Here is a 19,847-nt window from a genome sequence, read left to right on the forward strand (position 1 = left end):
GCCTCAGCAATTTAGCTAGACCCTGTCTCAAAATAAAAACAAAAAGGGCTGAGGATGTAAGTTACCGGTAGAGGGCCCCTGGGTTCAGTCACCAGGACCTTAAAAAAAAAAAAAAAAAAAAAAGTTTTTGTTGTTGTTGGTGTTTTGTTTTAACCTCTTAGGTTTCCAGCCTCTTATGTTCCAACCTCTTGTGTTGAAAATAAGTTGGGGAATCTTCAGTTACTAGGATGAGTGTGCAGACAAACTTTGACAGAATGGCAGGGTTGCTCTAAATTGATAAGATAGAGAAAGCCAGTATAGAAAATATAAAAGCAGTTAAGGCAGAGATTGAGCATAAGGAATGTCATTTATAATTTTATATCATTTTATTTTCTCCAAATAAACCCAGAAGCACAGAATTAGAGGCAGTTGGCTGAGTGGTAAGGTAGAAGGAGTGAGAGAAGAGTCAGGAATCCTGCAGTCCACCCCTCAGCCACAGTAAGCATGTGGCCTAGAGTCAGCCACTCGGCCCTCAGAGCAGGCCCTGCCCCATGTAGGGTCATGCACAGCCTCAACCCCTTTTATAAAATAAAGAAGATGTGAAATTAATTACTCCAGTAGCTTTTTTTTTTTTTTTTTTTTTTTTTTTTTTTGGAAGAGTGATACACATAGAAAGGATTATTGTGCCTGAAACTTGGAAATTACAGCTGACCCCTTCATATCCACATGTGTGGATTCAACCAAGTAGATTAAAAATATTCAGGGAAAAACCAGTCTATCTGTACTAAACATGTACAGACTTTTTCTCTCTTGTTGTTATTCCCTAAACAATACAGTGCAGCAGTTAATTACATAGCACTTACATTGTGTTAGGTATGACAAGTGACCTAGAGACTGTTCGAGTGCTTGTGGGAGGACGTGTATAGGTCGTGTGCAAATGCTGTACTGTTGAGTAAAAGGGACTTGAGTATCCACAGTTTGGTGTCGAAGGAGGGTACTAGAACCAATTCCCTGGGATACCAAGGGGTGATTGCACTCAGTGCTTGCTAGTGGTAGTAGTGGCTGACAGACATGGATCTACTCCAAACACTCTGTAAGAGGTGCTGTGTCCCTTTGATAATAACTAATGTTCCATGTTATGAAAGTTGTACCATTATTAATCAATAGATCAATGATTCTAATTCAGTTCTGCCTGATTTCTTTCTCTCACTGTGAATTTGACTTGAAAAATAGTTGATCTAGGTGGGTAAAGGGCCAGGAGGGAATGAAATTTAAATTATTAGACATACAAGGTTAAAGGCAAGGCTGGGAATGTCACTCGGTGGTAGAGCACCTGCCTCGTATGCCCAAGGCCCTGGGTTTGATCTCCAGCTCCCACCCTACTCCACCCCACCCCCCAAAAATGTTGTAATTCTAGAAGGGTGATGTGTCCTGAGAGTGGTGACCTCAGAGGCCAGGTGGAGCAGTGCCACATGGTAATGAGGTCAAAGGTATGTCCCATTGATTAACCTGTAAATCCCAGAAGAGCGAGGTGTCAGGAAGCAGTCATGTAGTGGTTTGTCTGTGTGCACTGGGGTCACTGAGACTTCTGTCTCAGTCTTCAACGGAGAGGGAAGACAGAAGAGCTGTAAGGTAATGAAGGCACAGTGGGGAGCAGAGGTGAGTACAGGAGGCTGGGGACCTTGTGAAGAGAAGGTGGCTTTGAGCTTCGAGGAGGTCGAATTAATCCTCAAATTCATACTTCTAGAAGACCCTTCTCACCCTGCCAGCAGGGCCTGTGGTGAATTCCCAGATGTCATGAATCCATGCATCTCTCAGCGCTCAAGTTGGAGCTCTTGTCCTTGAGCCCCTTCTCCATTTCTATTAACACTTGTATTTTTTTAAATGAATTTAGCCTGGGAGTAAATTTTATTGATATCCTTCATTTTCATTTTTAGTTAACGTAATTGTGGATACTTACTGTTACGTGCACACGGTGTATGTTGATCCGTGCATACTTCTTCCTGAGAACTCTCATGAGCTGGGAACCGTTGTTAGGAACGTGAGCCTAGCAATCATGCAGGAAAAGGTGCTTGCAAGCAGGGAGCACGGTGGTGTTTGCTCCCTATTCTGTCCTGTGCCCTTGCCGTTTGACAACTACTGCAAAGTTCCTTCTTTATTGGTTGCTCTGCTATTTCTGCTGCTGCTAAGTTATCAGGCATTTGGATATGCTTCTCTTTGGTGTCCAGCTGTCGGAGATGTCGTCACCTGGCACAGGGGACACAGAGAACTTTGAACTCTAATGTTTATCAGCAAACTTTGAATCTCTGCATAAAAATCCTGTTGATTGGTGCCTAGGAGAACAGATCCGAGATACAAGCTTGGAATAGGAAGTCAACTAGTATCCATTGAGCTGTGCTCAGTTCGAGACCATCCTAAGCACTTGAAGGTGAAATAAAGAAGTCTCAGATCACAGAGACCTGGGCTGTTTTCGTTCACCACTCTGCTTCTCAGAGAGGCAGGACTGAGAGGAAGAAAGAACCATCGAGTTGAGAGATATTGTTGGAGAAGTAGTTCTGTGGCTGATTTCGCATGTGCATATATGTATTTTCCTCTACGACCAATGATAATAAGTCCCAGTATGATTATTGATTGAGTTTGCCCCTCTCCTGTGTATTTCAAGATCAGGAGATCTTGGGCCTGGGGAGGTAGCTCTGTTGGTAGAGTGCCTGCCTCTCAAGCACCAGGCCCTGGGTTCAATCTCCAGCACTGCAAAAAAAAAAAAAAGATCAGGAGATCTCGAATTAGTCTGCCTAGGTTTACAAAATCCATCTTTTGTTCATTTCCTTATGCAGCAGGACCTTGAACCTGTTTGATGTGAAGGGAAATTAAAATGGTGTGTTCGTGGGGTATGTTCTTAGGCTCTTCCTACATGGAGGTTATAAGCTGATTGTCAAACCATTCACAAATGAGCTCAAGCCTGTGCTGTGTGTTAACCAACTTGAGTTTGATACCTGGATGCAATCTCTGACATTTGACATTATCCAGACATTGACATTATCTATCTGTCCCTCAGACTGTCTCTCTCCCAGTATCAAGTCAGATTGCCAGAAAGCTACAGACCTAACCTCTGTTCCTTTAGTTCACATAGAAACTCGTTCACTGAACTATTTTATAATAAGCCCTTCTTTTTAATATAGATGTATATAAGAATCATCTATGAAGGATGTTTTTCCAGCTTTTATAAAATAATTGTTAAAAAGATGTAATGGTTAGTATTTTTAACATACAAGTTTGTGTACAAGTTTCTTCATTCCAGTATATGCCGATTAATTCTTAAGTGCCTTTTAATAGCTAATGAAAAATAACAATGAAGCCATCATGTCTCCATTTCTACTTTGGTTGTCAGAAAAATCAAGTGTCCAATCGCAGTAACTAACCTTATTTAATGTTTCTAGTTCAATTATCTGTCCCCTGTCTTCAAATACGTGTATCTTTTTGTTCTTTTATTGTAATTTTTATTAAGTTTTTAAAAATCATATAAATTGTACAAGTCAACTAAAATTCCTTTTGGAGGTAGGTTATGAATTAATAACTGGCATTGCAACAGAATTGTGCAAGAATACATAAAGATTCACTCCAGGCCTTAATATGTTTGTTAATGTAGCACCTGGGCAGAGATGGACCTTTTGAAACATAAGCCGTGGAACCAAGAAACCACATGTACAAGTTAGAAACCCTTTAAGAAAGAAGCCTAGTTCTGGAGCTTATATGTTTTTTCCTGCTCTCACATTCCCAGCTTTTGGGCTTGGGCCCTTGTGACAACGAAATGCTGTAAGTGGTCACTAAGTCCACATGTCACATATGTACTTTTCTGTCAGTGATTGTTGAAACTGTAATCTCTGTCATCTGCCAATTTGTATATTTTTAGTTTTTTATATCACTGAATATTATACAATAGTAGAAAATTGTATTAGTTGTGATAATGAATGGTATAGCTATTTAAGAAGGTGACCTTCAGTTTTGCAAAAATTTACTGAAATATTTTGGTGACTCTCTTAAGTGGTGGGGCTACTGTAATTAAATACTCCAGAACTCAGTAATTTGTAAGTCCAGGGTGACAGTATCAGCAGATTCATTGTCTGGTGAGCGGCCGTTCCTCATGGATAATGCCTGTTGCTTTGTCCTTACGTGGCTGAAGGAAAAGAGAGTCTGTTGAGCTTTTCTAAGTGCAGTTATCCCATGACTTAATCACTTCCCCGCAACAGCAGTGTGTAGTGTCCAATGCGACACTTCTGGTGATTTAGCTGTATATGTGTGTACGTGTAGCTAACCCACTGTCAGAATGTTATTTTTTCATTAAGCATTTCAGTGTTAGCAATTTATATACTTAAAATCTTTTTTGCTCTTTGTACTATAAAATAGTTCAAAGAAAACAGAAAAATAAATAAACATACAGACACTCAAGGACTGATACCAGACCTTTTCAGACTTAGCGTTTTGCTATATTTGCTTTCAATAGGGTTTGTGATTGTATATTACGCCTTGGTCTGGAGACGACAACTGTCCTGAATTTAGTGGTTTTCATTTTCACATATGTTTATGTAATTATTACATATACACATCATGTGTCAGTGACAGGAATACAATCTAAAAAATGCAATTTTGTCCAAATCTAGCCTACTGTGACCTAGGTTATGTGCTGTAACTGTGGCTCCTTGGCCACGGTCCTGTGTGGAGTGTTACTGTATTGAAAACGATAAACAAGTGAATGCAGTGGTACTTGTGTATCTAAACATAGTTAAGATACACCGTAAAAAATCAAAATGGCACACCTGTGTGGACGCGCCCCGTGCCTGGAGCTGGCAGGCCTGGAGGTTGCTCTGGGTGAGTCAGTGGGTGGTGAGTGAGTGAGAAGGCCGAGGACATTCCATACACGACTGCAGACTTTGTCATGACCTCATATTAGGTGACGCTACACTTATCAACATTTTTTTCTTCAGTAACTAATTAACCTTAGCATATTATGGCTTGAATATAAATATTTTAATTTTCTAACTTTTTGATTCTTTTATATACTTAGTTTAAAACACAAACACATGAGCTGGGGGTACAGCTCAGTGGTGCAGTGCTTGCCCAGCATGTGTGGGGTCCCTGGGTTTGATCCCTAGCACCACAAAGAAAAGAACATGTTTTACAGGTGAGCACAGCTATTTTTGTTTCTGTATATTCTTACATGCTTTCTTCTATTGTTAAGATATTTATTTTTAAACTTTTTTGTTAAAAACTAAGGCACAAACATATTAGCTGAGGCTTACACAGGGTCAGGATGGTCAGCGTCACGGATGGTCAGCGTTACGGTCTTCCACCTCTACATCTTGTCTCGCTGGAAGATCCAGGGGCAGTAGCGCTCACGGGGCTGTCGTTCCCATGGTAGCAGACCTCCCTGAGGCTATTTTATAGTTAACTTTGTTTTGTTTTGTTTTTTTAAATAAGTAGAAGTACACCCTGACAATAAAAAAAATAAAAACAGTATATGGACTACACAAAATGGTCTTACAGTCATTGACTATCAACTATTATGCACTGTACATAACTGTGTGTGCTATAGCTTCGTTTATACCCACGTCACTGTGAACCCATGTGAAGTGTGTTGCACTACAGCATTTCAGCCAGCTCAGTGTCACCAGGCAATGGCAGATCTCACCTTCATTATAGTCTTAGGGGATGATTGTTGTATATGCAGTCCTTTGTTGACCGAAATGTCTTTTTATGCAACACATGACCATACAGTATCCATAGATAATATATAGTACATGGTTATAGTACCTAATATGTACATAATGATACAGTGTGATGTTATTGTACGTAAATAATATATACCACCTGGCTTTAAATTGTACACAGATTATTCCTTACCATTTTACATAAATCTCTTGATGTATATAAAATTTGTTCGACTTTTTCATGCGTCATACTTTTGAAATTTACATTGATAGATACAGCTCTGCTGTATTTATTTTAACTATTATGCATTCTGTTTTATGAATAGACCACAGTTATGGACTGATAATCATGTTAAGGGGTTTATAAGTTGTTTCCAGTATTTCATTGTGTCATAAACAGTGCTGCAGTGAATACTCTTGTTTAGTAGTGTTGTCTCCTTATTCAAATACAGGAGAGTTTGTATAGTATTTGTACCTGGGAATGGAATTATGGGGTTGTATGCATATTCATCCTCAGTTAACTATATACTGCCAATTCGCTATCCATCATGATTGTACCAACTTAAACTCTCATTACTAGTGTCTGAAAAGTTCCTGCTGACTCATCTTTACAAACGCTTCAAATTTTTTCCTCCCTGTAGGTGTGAAATGGTTTCCACACAGTAAGCTTCTTCATGGTGTTTTGCTTCTGTTGGGCAAAGCTTATAAAAGCCAGGGGACCTGATTGACATCTCTTGATTTTTCCCCCAGGAAAAATGAGTGTTTAATTACACAAACAGATTAGTAGGCCATTCTGAAAGAAATGGTGCTTGCTGGTGAAATGCTATATTTTCAAGGGCATAATAAACCTTCTTTTAGGAATTCTATACAAGAATAACTTTGAGGAAAATTTTCCTATAGGACATTTTTACCTTCCAGTTTTATCCTTGTCATTCCAGTTGTCTTCCTTGATTCTCTTAGCTCTTCTGACTGACGATCAGTCAGGGCATGAAAGAATGAGATATCAGAACCCTTTCTGACAAATTATACCCGACAGCAGAATAAACCTACATCTACTAAGTAAGAATCTTCCATGGTTTTCACTGCTGCCATTTCATTTACTCCAGTAATGAGACTGAATCTGTTCTTTGGAGCCGAGGTAAGAAAGCAGAGAATAGTCTACCACTGAATTGGTTATAGCTGTCTTATAATTATATCTGATGACTTTCCTGTAGCAAAGTTATAAAAAAATATATAGGTTATTTCATGTGCACTGCACCTCCATGTTTGCTTCTTGAGTTGGATTGTATTCCTGTTACCTGTTGCTGTGTAACAAACCAGAACGTAAAACCTAGTAGTTTAAGATTCTAGTTCTGAAGCAAACACACCTCGCCCAGTCTCTTCCACTGCACTCCAGCGATAGCATCTGGCACAGAGCAGCTATTTGAGGACTCTGAAAGATTGTAAAGTACTACGGAACCAGGGTTGAATTTATCACGTTTCTCCTCTTTCTCAACCCCAGACTTGAACTCAACACAGCATGAAACCTAGAAGTGGGCATTAATATGGATACAGAGAACTCTAGGAGAAATCCGAAGTTCTGACTGAAGGAATGGGAAAGAATTATAATACCCAGAGAAAGTATGAGAACATATTGTTTTCTTTCTGTCTGCTTTCTTGCACTGTGAAACTCAAGCACTCCTATCATCATAGCAGTGGGTTGAATTTATCAAGGGCCTAAAACTCCAAGGGCACAAAACTATTGTCTATGATCAGTGAAGATGTGATCCCAAGAGAGTGGAATGAACCCCAAACGCTTCCCCCCACACATCCTCTCTCCTTCACCTGCTTGCCTCCAAACATAGGCATTCATAGAAATTTTGTGACTGAGAGCAGCATAAATAAAGTCCCAGCTTTCTGACAAAAAAGGAAGGGCAACCCCATTGACCTAGGAAGGACTGGGGAGCTTTGTGAGAGGGAGATACTCGGGATGTAAAGTCCTTAAATTTTTTAATGAACTCCTGAGCTTAGCCGTGCATTGTGATGTAGAAATCTGACCCTGAAAAAGCAAAGCTAGACTTTGACAAATGAGATATGGTTTAATCCCCTGCCAGGTCCTATACTGGCAATAGGGTGTGGTGCACATGTGGGGCAGATCCAAATAGCACCACAGACTTTGAAAACTTAACTGATAATGGAACTACAATCTACAGAAGATTGGTCAGAAATTGTAGCCAGAGGACAAATAGGTTGATTAACTCATACTGAGATAAAAATACCAACATTCTGTATAGGAGTTTAAGATGGTCTAGAAATCTCGTAACAATGATCAAAATGTTCAGTATACAATAAAAAAACTACTTGGCCTATGCAGGGTGGGAATTAGGAAAATCAGCACACATGGAAAAACCCAAAAGATACCAATGCCAAGAGAACACAGACATTAGCAGTATCTGACGAAGATGCTAGCGCAGCTGTTACAAAAATGTTGTAACAAGTAAGCGCAAAACTCTTGAAATGAACAGAAAGAATAGGAACTCCCAGGAAAGATATAAAGAACAGCCAAATGGGAATTTTTCAAGTGAAAATATAACTGAAAAGCTTTCACTGTATGAGAGCAGCAACAGGATGTAGACAATGGAAGAGAGCTGGTGAACATGAAGAGGAGAAGTAGGAGCCATCCAGTCAGGGAGAAAATTGAGAGGGAGCGGAGAAACTTGGACTTGTACGACAGTGATAAAATGCTTAATGTTCGAGCCATCATTGTTGCTGAGAGGAGAAATAGTAGAATAGGAAACTGATTTGAAGAAATAAGGCCTGGAAGCTTCCAAAATTGGGCAAAAAAGATATAGAACTATAGATAGAAGAAATGCTAAACAGGGTAAAGACCAAGAAACCCACACACAGATACACATCATAACTAAAATTATAATAGCACCAAAACTAAAGACGAATATTTGAAAGGGGAGAAGGGGAGCAACCCTCCAGACGACTGCAGATTGCTCATTAGAAGTCGTCAATGCCAGAAGGAGTGAAATGAAATTTGGACTGTGCTGTAGCTGGGGGACGGAATTGTCAACTCAGAATTTTATATCCAGCAAAAATACTCTTCGGCAATGAGGATGAAGCAAAGACATTCTCGGATGAAGCAAAACTAAAAGGAAGGTGTTCTAACTGAAAGAAATTTGGAGCATCTGCAGTGAAGGGACAACAACAGAAATGGTTGATACCTGCTTAAGTACACAGTGCTCATGAGTTGTTCTCACAAAATTGTTACGACATTAGATGGTGGGGGAGTTTCAGTGTATTTAGATGTAATACATAAAGGGGAGGGTGAAAGAATCTGATAGCAGTGAAGTTTCTACATTCTTCTTGAAGTAATAAAATATTCACTCTAGATTGTGAAATATGGTACATAAATATTGATACCTAGAGCAGTTACTTAATAAAACCGTGCAAAAAGTCAGAAACACAAATATTAACAATACTAGAAACGTTCCAGTGACCCAAAGGGGGGAAATAATGAAAAGAAAAACAGCACAGACAGAAAACAATAAAATGGAAGTCCTTAATCCAAACAAACCAGTAATGTCCATTAAATATAAATGGTGTAAGCTAAGCATGGCATTACATGCCTGCAGTCGTAGCTACTTGGAAGGCTACAGGAGTTCAAGGCCAGCCTGGGCAATGTAGTGGGACCCTGTCTTTAAAAAAATAAAAGTTAGTTATAAGGACACCAATTAAATGACAGGTGGTCAGAATGAATTTGAAAAAAAAATCAGATTATATTATTTGTTTTTTTTTTTAAAAAAAAACCCACTTCAGATATATGATACATGTAAGGTTACAAAGATAAAGTTATGCCATGAAATCATTAATCAAAAGAAGACTCTAGTGTCTTATGCTAATATCAGAGTAGACTTAAGAGTAAAGAAAATTAGGGATAAAGGCACTACCTTAGGATAAAATGATCAGTTTACCAAGTCACATTACCAAGTGACAGCTCCCTACTTTGAAAACTTCTCAGCAAACTAGAAGGAAGCTCTTAGAACTTGTTAAATGGCATCTAACCAAAAAAAAAATTAACTCCTGTTAGCTTCATACGTAATGTTTTCATTCTGTTTGTTATTTATTATTATTTCACCTGTGTTTTACAATTTCTGCACACAGATCTGCATATGATTTCTCAATGTATACCTACATATTTTTCTCTTGTTTTTATAAATGGCATTTTGGGAAGGGTGGTTTCCATTATTAATTACAAGAATACAGAAGTTTGTGTGCATCAGTGCTTAATCTTGAAAATTTGCTAAACTCATTTAGTTGTTTTAGGAGCTTTTGGTGGACTCCCTGGTTTTTTATACAATTAGGAAACTTGAGAATCTCAGCAGGACTTTTTCTGACTACAGACCAGGGTATTGTCAAATGTACCTAGAAAGGCAAAGGAACTAGAATAGCAAAACCATATTGGAAAAGAAAAATAAAGTCAAGTGAATAATAATTCTGCCTAGTTTTTCGGACTTACTGCACTGTAAACTCTCACATGCTAGCAATTTTTCCCCTCCCCTCCCTCCCTCTATTCCTTCCTTCCTTCTTTCCTTCCTTTCTTTTCTTCCCTTTCCCTTCCTCTCCTCCCTGCCCCCCTTTCCTTTTGTCGTTGAACCAGGGCCTCACTATGTTGCCTATACTGGCCTTGAACTCCTGTCTGAAGGGATCCTCCTGCCTCAGCCTCCTGAGTAGCTGGGACACAGGTGTGCGCCACCACGCCTGGCACCTACCTCATTTTCTGGCCTTCTGTAGTTCTGTCTCCACTGATTGCTTAAAGCTACGTACATAAACCTCACTGGTAACAGACCGAGTGTGAAGAGCTAGGAGTCAGAATGTACTTTGTCTTTGAATCTCAGCCCCACTTCTTAGCCAGGTGACTCTAGGCAAGTCACTGACCTCTCTGTTACTTCATTTCTCTGCCTCACGGCAATAACAGGTAGTTGAGCATCTGGAATACAGTGTTCATGTAGGGAGAGGAAATGAGGGAAGCAGACAGACCCTGATCACAGCATCCTTGTGCCACACACCTAGGTGTTTGGGTTTTTCACATAAGTAATGAGAGCTGTCAAAGCTGTTTTGTTTTTTAACAGTATCGTGACATAGGCCTCAGTGTATTTAAGATACGAACCTCATTCAGCGTGTGCACATACTGGACTAGACCTTTCCTAGGTTTGCCTTCCCATTGGTGCTGTCACACAGTTTGTTTTACCGCCATTGTCCTATATTTACTTCTATTTCTGTCTAACTTTTATTTGTTAAAAATCTACTGGGTCACATTTGGTCTAGAATAGAACTTTCATAATATCAAGGAGACCATAAAATGTAACAGAATGTCTGTGTTGTCCTGCTTCTCTTGATAGAAATTGCATTTGTGGCTTCCTTTCCTACTCCAGATCTTTTTAGCATTGCTCTTCTTTTCGGGAAGTGTTTCTAAGGGCTCTTCGATACATTCTTGATGAACTAAAAACAAGTGACGTCCATGAGATCTGCCTTGGGGATATATGTGACAGTAACGGTTTTCCACCCCACCTTCAGTTCTGACATATGTCCATTACCAAAAATGTATTTTCAGAGTATTCTCCCTGCTTCACAGTAAAGTCACAGAGAAGATTTGGGGCTCCTCAACTAGGTCACAGTGTCCAAGAGCAGGCCACACCTCCCTCCTCTCAGATCAGAATCGGTGTGTTGTTTGTGATACAAATCAAATTAACCAGTGGCTCGTCAGATTTCCCACTTCCTGTTCATCTCCCCCAGGCACAAAATGGCTTCAAGGAGAAAAAAGTTTTTTCCTACCTTTTAATATTTTGAGCTGCCTAGGTTTGGGATTCAAAGTATTTTGTTGGTCATTGCTTAACTAGGTTGAAGATCATCTCATGTGACGGCATAGATCTCTTGTTTTGGAATTGCCAATACTTTCTAGAACAGCCATTCTGTACAGCTGCCAACATGCCCTGGGTCCTCTTGCTTCATATTACAGTGATACTGCTTTGTCAGGGTAGAAGCCAGCCTCACAGGGCTGGAGCCAGTCTCTGCTGACCTCATGCCACAGCACAGCATGTTCAAATCTGGGAGAAACCTGAGGGTTATTCGGCATAATCCTCTTCCTTCTCCCTCACAAGCATGGAACCCTCACTCTCCTCGGAAACCGTATGTTGTCTCTGTGTGTGTATCTGTCTTTTTCTTTTTTAAAACCTCTCACTCATTCCTGTAGTTCTGCAGCTTTAAGCGGGGGCTGGTTGATAGAATGACAAAAAATGGCCCGAGCTGCTGGAACTGGGCATTTTTCAGCAGCCGATCGCAGCCAGGTGCATGTGCTGTTGTGCGACTATGAGGTCGAGTTGATGGAGGACTGTGTGGTCTGTTTCCTGACTGTTCATTTTCCTCATTGCTATTTGAGCAGAATGCAGAGGGTGCTCTGGCTGCACGGGCATGCTCAGACCATCCTGGAGTGTCCCGACTCTACCGTGAGGCGGGCTGCTTGGTGCAGAGTAAATGCCTTCCTCACTTTGTCAGACTAAGGAGGTCCCAGAAATTGTTTCCTTCAGTGATTAAGAGAGTTTCATCTGCCTTTGGAAGTGGGGGGAAAGCTTGGGTTAAACTCGAAGATGCCAGGCATGCATAACAAATAGGAATTTGGGTTAAAGCCAGCTGGAAATATTTCTCACTTTTTAAAAAGAAAAAAAGGTTCTTTTCACTCAGCCTCTTGTTTTCAAAGTATTTCCCCCAAGGACTTGATGATTTTGTGAATTATGAAGCAGCATCCACAAATCTCAGTGCTAAATTTGTGTCTTCAGATCAGCAAGCAGGCCCCGAGACACAGCTAGGTGGAAGGTGATCTGGCTTTATGCAACACAGCCACCCTGCTCACATTTCACCCCGGTGCTGAGAGGAACCTCGCCTGTGGCTTGATTTTTTTTTTTTTTTTTTTACCTTGATTTTTGAGTTGGTTCTGTAAATGACACGTAGGTACTAAGAGATTGCATGCTAAATAAAACAGATTCTTTATATAGTTTTTCAAAGTTAATGTACATTAATATAGTTTGTCGTTGAGCAGTTGAATTTGAGATCCAGAGTTTTCACTGTGAAGTTTGATATTGAATTACTCTTAGGCCTTCTGGTTGATCATTTAAATGCCAGCTCTGTTAACAGATTTGTGCCTCTGGTCTGTATCCTGTTTTTTTCTGTTTGTTCTGAATCTTGGATTCAAAAACTCTGGCACATCTCTGTTTGCTCTGAAGTTATAAAAGGTCAGTTTATTTATGTTTTATTAAGAGTGCTAAGCCAGGGTGGATGTGGTGGTCAGAAGGAAAGAATATGGAGAAGATCCCTAAAAGAGTAGGGAGTGGAAACTTAAGAGACATTATCCTTTTTCTCTTCATTAGTGACAGTCAGTGGGGAAAGGGGACCATAAGACATAACACTTGTTTAAAATGTTTTTGCAGTGCTGGGGTTGAACCCAGGGGCATTCTATCACTGAGCAATGTCCCCAGCCCTTTCTTTCTTTCTTTTTATTTATTACTTACTTGTTTGTTTGTTCGTTTATTTACTTACTTACTTACTGATAATAGGGATTGAACCCAGGGGTGCTTTACCACCAAGCTACATCCCCAGACCTTTTTGATTTTTAATTTTGAGATAGGTTCACACTAAGTTGCTTAGCTTACCTTGCTCAGTATCTGAGGCTGGCTTTGAACTTGCAGTCCTCCTGCCTTGGCCTCCCAGGTAGATGGGATTACACGTGTGCATCACTGCACCAGGCAGAGTTTTTGTTTTTCATTTTTCGTTTTACCCAGTGATTGTATTGACTTAACACAGTAGACAGTTTTCTAAAGCATATTACCTGAGTGATTTTAGTTTAAACTGTTTCCTTGCTTCAGACAATCATCTCTAGTAAACTGTTCTCATTGAAGTGATGATTAAAATGTTCTGAAATGAGGTACTTGCTGGAGCATCTGATACTCTTAATATGACTACCTAGATACATCAAACTGCTATAGACTGGGATGGCATGAGATTGCAACAAGCTTTGTGAACATTTGTTTCTAAAGTATGGAATGAACATTTTGAAGGAAGTCTTGAGGGGAAAATGTAGTTAACGCTTGGAAATAAATGGAGTGTTTTAAATAGGATACTGTTGAACTCATCTGTGATTTGATATAAAAGATTATAATATTCCCCTATGTCCACCAATTCTAAAAATGAATAACTTTCCTTTTCTATTCTCAGTAACCTGGCAGTACCACACATCTCTGTTTGTGTTACGGCCTTGTGTATAATACAAGTATTCCAGAGCATTCCTTGAGTGTTACCTGAATTTCCTATATAAATGCTGAGATTTTGTTAGTGTCAATTTAGGACATACATGTGTAATCACTTGGTCATTTATTGATGCTCTGCTTTTAACATAAGTTTATCTGCATTGGATTGTTACTGTATTAAGGTAATCTTCTGAAAGACACAAAAGAAAAAGAAAAAAGAAAAAAGCCTTCCTTTATGCTGCAGTCTCGCCTGGATTTCACCATTCCAGAGGTCTCCTAAGGCCACTTACAGAGCAGATCCCATAAGAACAATGCAAAGGTCCACCCACGTTATTTTGTAGAATTTCTTTTTAAGTGTGTATGATTCAAAAGAAATAGCTAGAGCAGTGATGTGAAGGGTGGGTGACACTATACAGCAGTGAACAGGAAGGGTTGTTCAGGCTAGTGTTCCCATTCCAGTGCTCAAAATGCCTTCCATCTCCTCTTTAAAATCAGTGAGCACCAGCACCGTGGTGCACGCCTGTCATCCCAGCAACTTGGGAGACTGCAGCAGGAGGATGGCAAATTCAAAACCCACCTCAGCAACTTAGATCCTGTCTCAAAATTTAAAAATTAAAAAAAAAAAAAAATTAGAGAGCTGGGAATATGGCTCATTGGTTAAGCACCCCTGGGTTCAATCACTGACACAAAAATAAAAAAGAAAACCCAGTGAGCTAATGAGAGTATATATGTCCTTTCAGAGTGCTAGAGAGAAAAAAGGTCAAGAACTGTGACTTAGAGCTTAAAACACTTGTCGCAGATTATTTTAATTCATACCAGAAATTATTAAATGTCAGCTCCAGTATATCCTGTCTGAAATTGAATATTGTAAGCCAGTAATTTGTTCATCCTACAGATAATTATTGAGGGCTTGCCTTATACCAGGGTCTAGGGTTTTAGATGGCTTGGAATATATCTGCTTACATTCCAGGTGGGAGGAAGTAGGTGACAGGGCACTTGCCTAGCATGCATTTGATCCCCAGCACCATGAAGTAAAAACAAAGACAAAAAAGAAAGAAAATTAGTCACATGCTAGTTGGGAAAGATGGCAACAAGTAATGAGCCTAACGAGTGAGTTACAGAGTATGTTCAGGAAGGCTCGGCTGTGGAGTCAGTAACGCAGGCCGACGGGGACTGGAAGTGTGGGCCTGGGGACTGACAGCCATTTAAACAGGGAAAGCTCAAGCCTCCTCCAAGGAGGCATCTGAGGGCAGGCTTGAAGAGCGAGCAGTGAGCCAGGTGCCTGAGGAATGAGCCTTCCAGGCAGGAGCGTTCCCCAGGTACACAGGAGCAGGAAAGAGGTGGCCTACTGCTGTGGAACAAGCCACCCCAAGATCCAGTCACCTGAAACAACTTTTAGTGGCTTAAAATTCTGCAAGTCTGCCATTTGGGCCAGGCTCAGTTGGGTGGCTCTTGTGCTGTCTTGCTCTGGGTCACTGTGGTTGTTGAGGGGCTGTGGCAGGACTGAATGGGCCAACGTTGCCTCCCGACACGCGCCCGGCCGCTGGCATTGGTGTCACCTGGGCCACTCCTCCACGAGCAGCTGCAGGGATGGACGGTCCTGAGCTGAAATGGAGAGTGGACTGGAGGTCTTGGCCCAGCAAAAGTGCCAGCCCCAATGCAGCAAGTTCTGCGCAGGCCTCTGCCATGTCACCTTGGCTCACGTTTCATTTGGCCAAAGCAAGTCCATGGTTAGACCAGTCTCACAGTGGGGAGAAATAGATCCCACCCCTGGGGGAAGGAGTGGGCAGTGGGAACTGGAAGGGAAGGGCACGCTCCACGGGACGCCTCCCCAGGAGGGCCAGGTCAGGCATGCCCTTGAAAGCCACCTTTAGGGATGCACTCTCCCTCTAAATGTATTATTTTCATTGAAGAATTTTAAGCAGACAGATGACAGGATTCAACTTGGAGTTTGAAAAGATCACGCTGGCGGGAGTATTAAGACTAGACTCTAGGAGCAAGGCGGAGCCGCGGGAGCCACATCAGTAGCAGAGAGGAGTCTGGCTGAGGCTCCAGCAGAAGCAGGATAAGGAGAAGGGGCTGTAGTCTGCAGAAGCTTTGAAGGCAATGCCCACGGAATTTTCTGGTGAATTGAATATAAGATGTAAAAGAGAGCAATGAATGAACCACAAGGGATTCACCTGAACAACTGGAAGGATGGGTTGTCATTAACTGAAATGTAAAGTCTGCTTGTGGGCCGTTGTCATGGGAAAGAGCAGAAGTGATGAGGAAAGTCAGGAGGAGTGTGGTGTGCTAGAAACGCAACGTGGGAACTCTTCCAGAGCCACACGGAAGCATCAGCTGTATCAGATAAGAGGCCAGCTAAGAACTCGTCTTTGGATTTGTCATAGAAGAGATGTCTCCAGAGAAAGGTCTGAGGAGTTGCCAGAGAAAAGGGGGAATTTGACTCAGGACCAGCGGGATTCTTGGCATTGAAGAAAAAAATTTCAGCACATGCAAGTCAAAGGCCTAGACAGGTGTTAAGAAGTAGATACAAATTTAAGGGACAATTGAGAGCAGTCTCCAGAGAGAGGCCTTTGGTGGTAAAGCAGGGAACATGCATTCAAGAGAATGGGGCTGTCTCCAGAAGGGGAGGTGGCAGCCCACTGGTGTGGGCTGTTAGAGAGACAGTTGCTGGGGTCCAGTTGAGGCAGTGTGGAACTACACAGTTGTCACGCCAGTTTTCCCTGTGCTCCCTCATGTTACAAAGGCATAGGTCAAGGGTGTAGGCCAAAAGCCTGTCACTCAGGAATTGCAATTGTTCTTGGGTGTTTACTGATCTCAGTGGTTCATGAGCACGTCCTTTGAAAACTCAGTCTCTCCCTTTATTCCCAGATTCCTATCTGACAATCAGTAACATGGAGATGACTGGTCACCTCAACATGGACTAATCAGAGAAAAGAATAGAAAGGAATCTGGAAACAATGAGTTTAGACAATTTTTATCAGCTTTATTACAATCAAGAGCTGAGAAATGGGGCCGTGCCTAGCATAGGAAATGGAATTAAGATGAGAGAAATAACTCTCCTGGGCTGAGGAGGTAAGTCATCAGAAAGGAAAGTTGATCTGTTTCTTTCATTTATTTAGTAACTTAAGTGGTACTAATGTGCAGACACTACTTGAAGCACTTTACAAATGTGAACTAATTTAGTGTAAAAACAAATGACTAATGTACCATGGTGGGCACTGTTGGGGGTTCAAGAATATGTAACAGTCTGACTTAGGGACTCATCTCAGGTAGAAAATACCAAAATTTACAAAATGAACCAAATATAAGATGTTATAGACCATAAAAATTAAATAGTTCAGAAGTTCAGAGAAGGAAGGGAGAGTACCTTCAGTTGGAAGTAACATCTGCTCAGTTCAAAGGTCAGCTCATTCGTCAAACACAGCGGGAAGGGGCAAGGTGGGATGAGGACAGGTTGGAGACAGGAGGAAAACCATTTCTCTTCAGAAAAGACAGAAGGGTTTGGGGATAGCATGCATGAGGCCCTGGGTTCCATCCACAGCACTACCAAAAACAAACTTCTTGGTTTTAACAAATGAACACTTTTTTTAAAAAGGAAGGAAAGAGAAAGAAGCTCAGAAGTAATTTCTGTTAGCATGCTTGTCATTTTCATGCTTGCAGTCCTAGCCCCTGTATGGAAGGGTGACAAGGAGATGTGAGGGTGGCAGAAGTGGGTGGGCGTGAGCTGCATGTGCGTCTTGGCACCCCCAGCGCAGTGTCCCCACTAGTCAGATGTACCTAGAGCCTACCTTTGAATGTAAAATTCATTTGCCAGACCACCCAGTACTATGTTTCAGGTGCCTAAAATAGGAAATTGTGAGATGTTTAATCCCAGGAAATAAGGGTAGAATGTATGCTTTAGTTGTCATTTGCTTTTAATGAAAAGTGTAGTGTTTGCTTGCAGCCAGAGAAATAAGTAGAAAATGGAGATTGTTGAGGTTGATTTTTGGTGGAAGCTAGTATTTGTGTTCTTAGTGGAAATTGACTGGGCATGGCAGCACACACCTGCAATCTCAGTGAGGATTGCAGGTTCAAGACCAGCCTCAGCAACTAAGGAAGGCCCTGTCTCAAAATTTAAAAAGCTGAAGATGTGACTCAGTGGTTTAGCACCCTGGGTTCAATTTCCAGAGCTACAAAAATAAAAATGAAAAAGTTTATAGGGAATTATTTCTGGGAGCATAGAGGTCTTATTTTATTGTTGTTGGGTTTTTACAATTCCAATGGCACCTTATGCAGATCATCTGCTGTCTGGCCACCTTTTATTTGTGCCCTGATTGCAATTTCAGAAAAGAGATCCTTATTAGGGGTCCAGAGGTGCTAACAGAAGAGGAAATACTTACGATAAAATTACATATCAAAAGACGGTCATATTTGCCATAATTGGCTGGGTGTGATTTGGCACATACCTGTAATCCCAGTGAGACAGAAGGATCACCAGTTTGAGGCCAACCTGGGCAAGTTAACGAGACCCTGTCTCAAAATATGAAGGAAAAAGGGGCCAGGGTTGTAGCTCAGTGGTGGAGTGCTTGCCTAGTACATGTGAGGCATTGGATTCCATCCTCAGCGTCACATAAAAATAAATAAAATAAAGGTATTATGTCCATCTAAAACTAAAAAAAATATTTAAAAGAAAAGAAAGAACTGGCGATGTAGTAAAGCACTAATAAATAAAGTGTAATAAAGCACTCCTGAGTTCAGTCCCCAGTCCCCTCTCCAAAAAAAGTTAACCCACAATTTAAGGAATGCAAATAAGTAAAAATAAGATCACAATTTAACTATCAGGTGCATGAAGATACAAAAGATTGATAGATGGTAAAGCTGGCCGTATTCTGGCACTGTTGATAATAGTGCAAATTCCCATAATCTTTTGGAAGAGCAACTTGGTCATTTCTATCAAACTGTAAAACAGTCACTCTCTGAAACATTGCTAGGAATTTACATTATCAGCCTACCCACATAAGTTCACCAAGATGCATAGAAATATGGGAGCTGGGATTGTAGCTCAGTCGTAAAGTGCTTGCCTAGCATGGGTGGGGCCCAGGGTTCAATCCCCAGCACCACACACACACACAGAAACATTACAGTATTGTCTACAGTTTTAAAATGGGCCGAATGCAGTGTCACAAGCCTGCAATCCCAACAGTTCAGGAGGTCGAGGCCAGCCTGGGCAACTTACTGAGACCCTGTCTCAAAAATTAGAAGGGCTAGAGCGGTGGCTCAGTGGTAAAGCACTTGTGTATTCAATCCCCAGTACCAGAAAATAAGAATAAAAGATAAAATGGGAAGAATTTGTTTTGAGGCCCAAGGCAAGTTCAGTAACAACTCTCTTTGACATTCCCCTAACCCTTCTTTCAAAAGTGGTGCTGTCTTCCTTCTTAATGAGGAACTGTATCCCATGTTGTCCTGTTTTACAATTATCAAATGAGTTCACAGGAAGTCTACCCCCATCCCCCAGAAATAAAGGCTTTTTATATTCTATTAATAGCTGCCATTGGGATCGAGGTGTTCTGAATGAAAGATTGAATACTCTTGAGATGATTCTCATGCAAGAACTGTTAGGAAGAGAGGGCAGTAGTGGGAAGCTGTTAACATCTTGGTGGTGCAAGCCAGTGACTTGAGAGACTGATGCAGGAAGCTCTTAAGTTCAAGGCCAGTCTGGGCAATTTAGTGAGACCCTGTCTCAAAATAAAAAGGGCTGGGGATGTAGCTCAGTGTTAGAGTGCCCCTAGTGTCACACACAAACAAAAAAGGTAAAGTCTTCCAGGATTAAAGGGTTAGCGTGTGAGAGTGAAACGGGAAGTAGGGGATCTAAAGGAAGTTTACCATACCTGTA

General features: G+C 41.1%; 1 protein-coding gene across 13 annotated transcripts in view; it reads left to right on the forward strand.

The window, feature by feature from the left end:
* Positions 1–19,847, forward strand: part of TMCC1 (transmembrane and coiled-coil domain family 1) — a 162,420-nt gene that overhangs the window by 106,504 nt on the left and 36,069 nt on the right. The window contains exon 1 of one of the 13 annotated variants that reach the window (XM_079122537.1): positions 649–1,638. The exons of 10 other annotated variants lie outside the window; for them this stretch is intronic. In XM_079122537.1, the coding sequence (XP_078978663.1) occupies positions 1,615–1,638 (24 nt within the window). In that variant the 5' untranslated portion in view covers positions 649–1,614. Of the gene's footprint in view, positions 1–648; positions 1,639–10,538; positions 11,874–19,847 lie in introns of those variants that run through there. 2 more of the 13 variants (XM_079122534.1, XM_079122536.1) reach the window with 2 other exon arrangements.

This window comes from Sciurus vulgaris, assembly GCF_902686455.1.
Source record: "Sciurus vulgaris genome assembly, chromosome: 19".
Classification (NCBI taxonomy): Eukaryota; Metazoa; Chordata; class Mammalia; order Rodentia; family Sciuridae; genus Sciurus; species Sciurus vulgaris.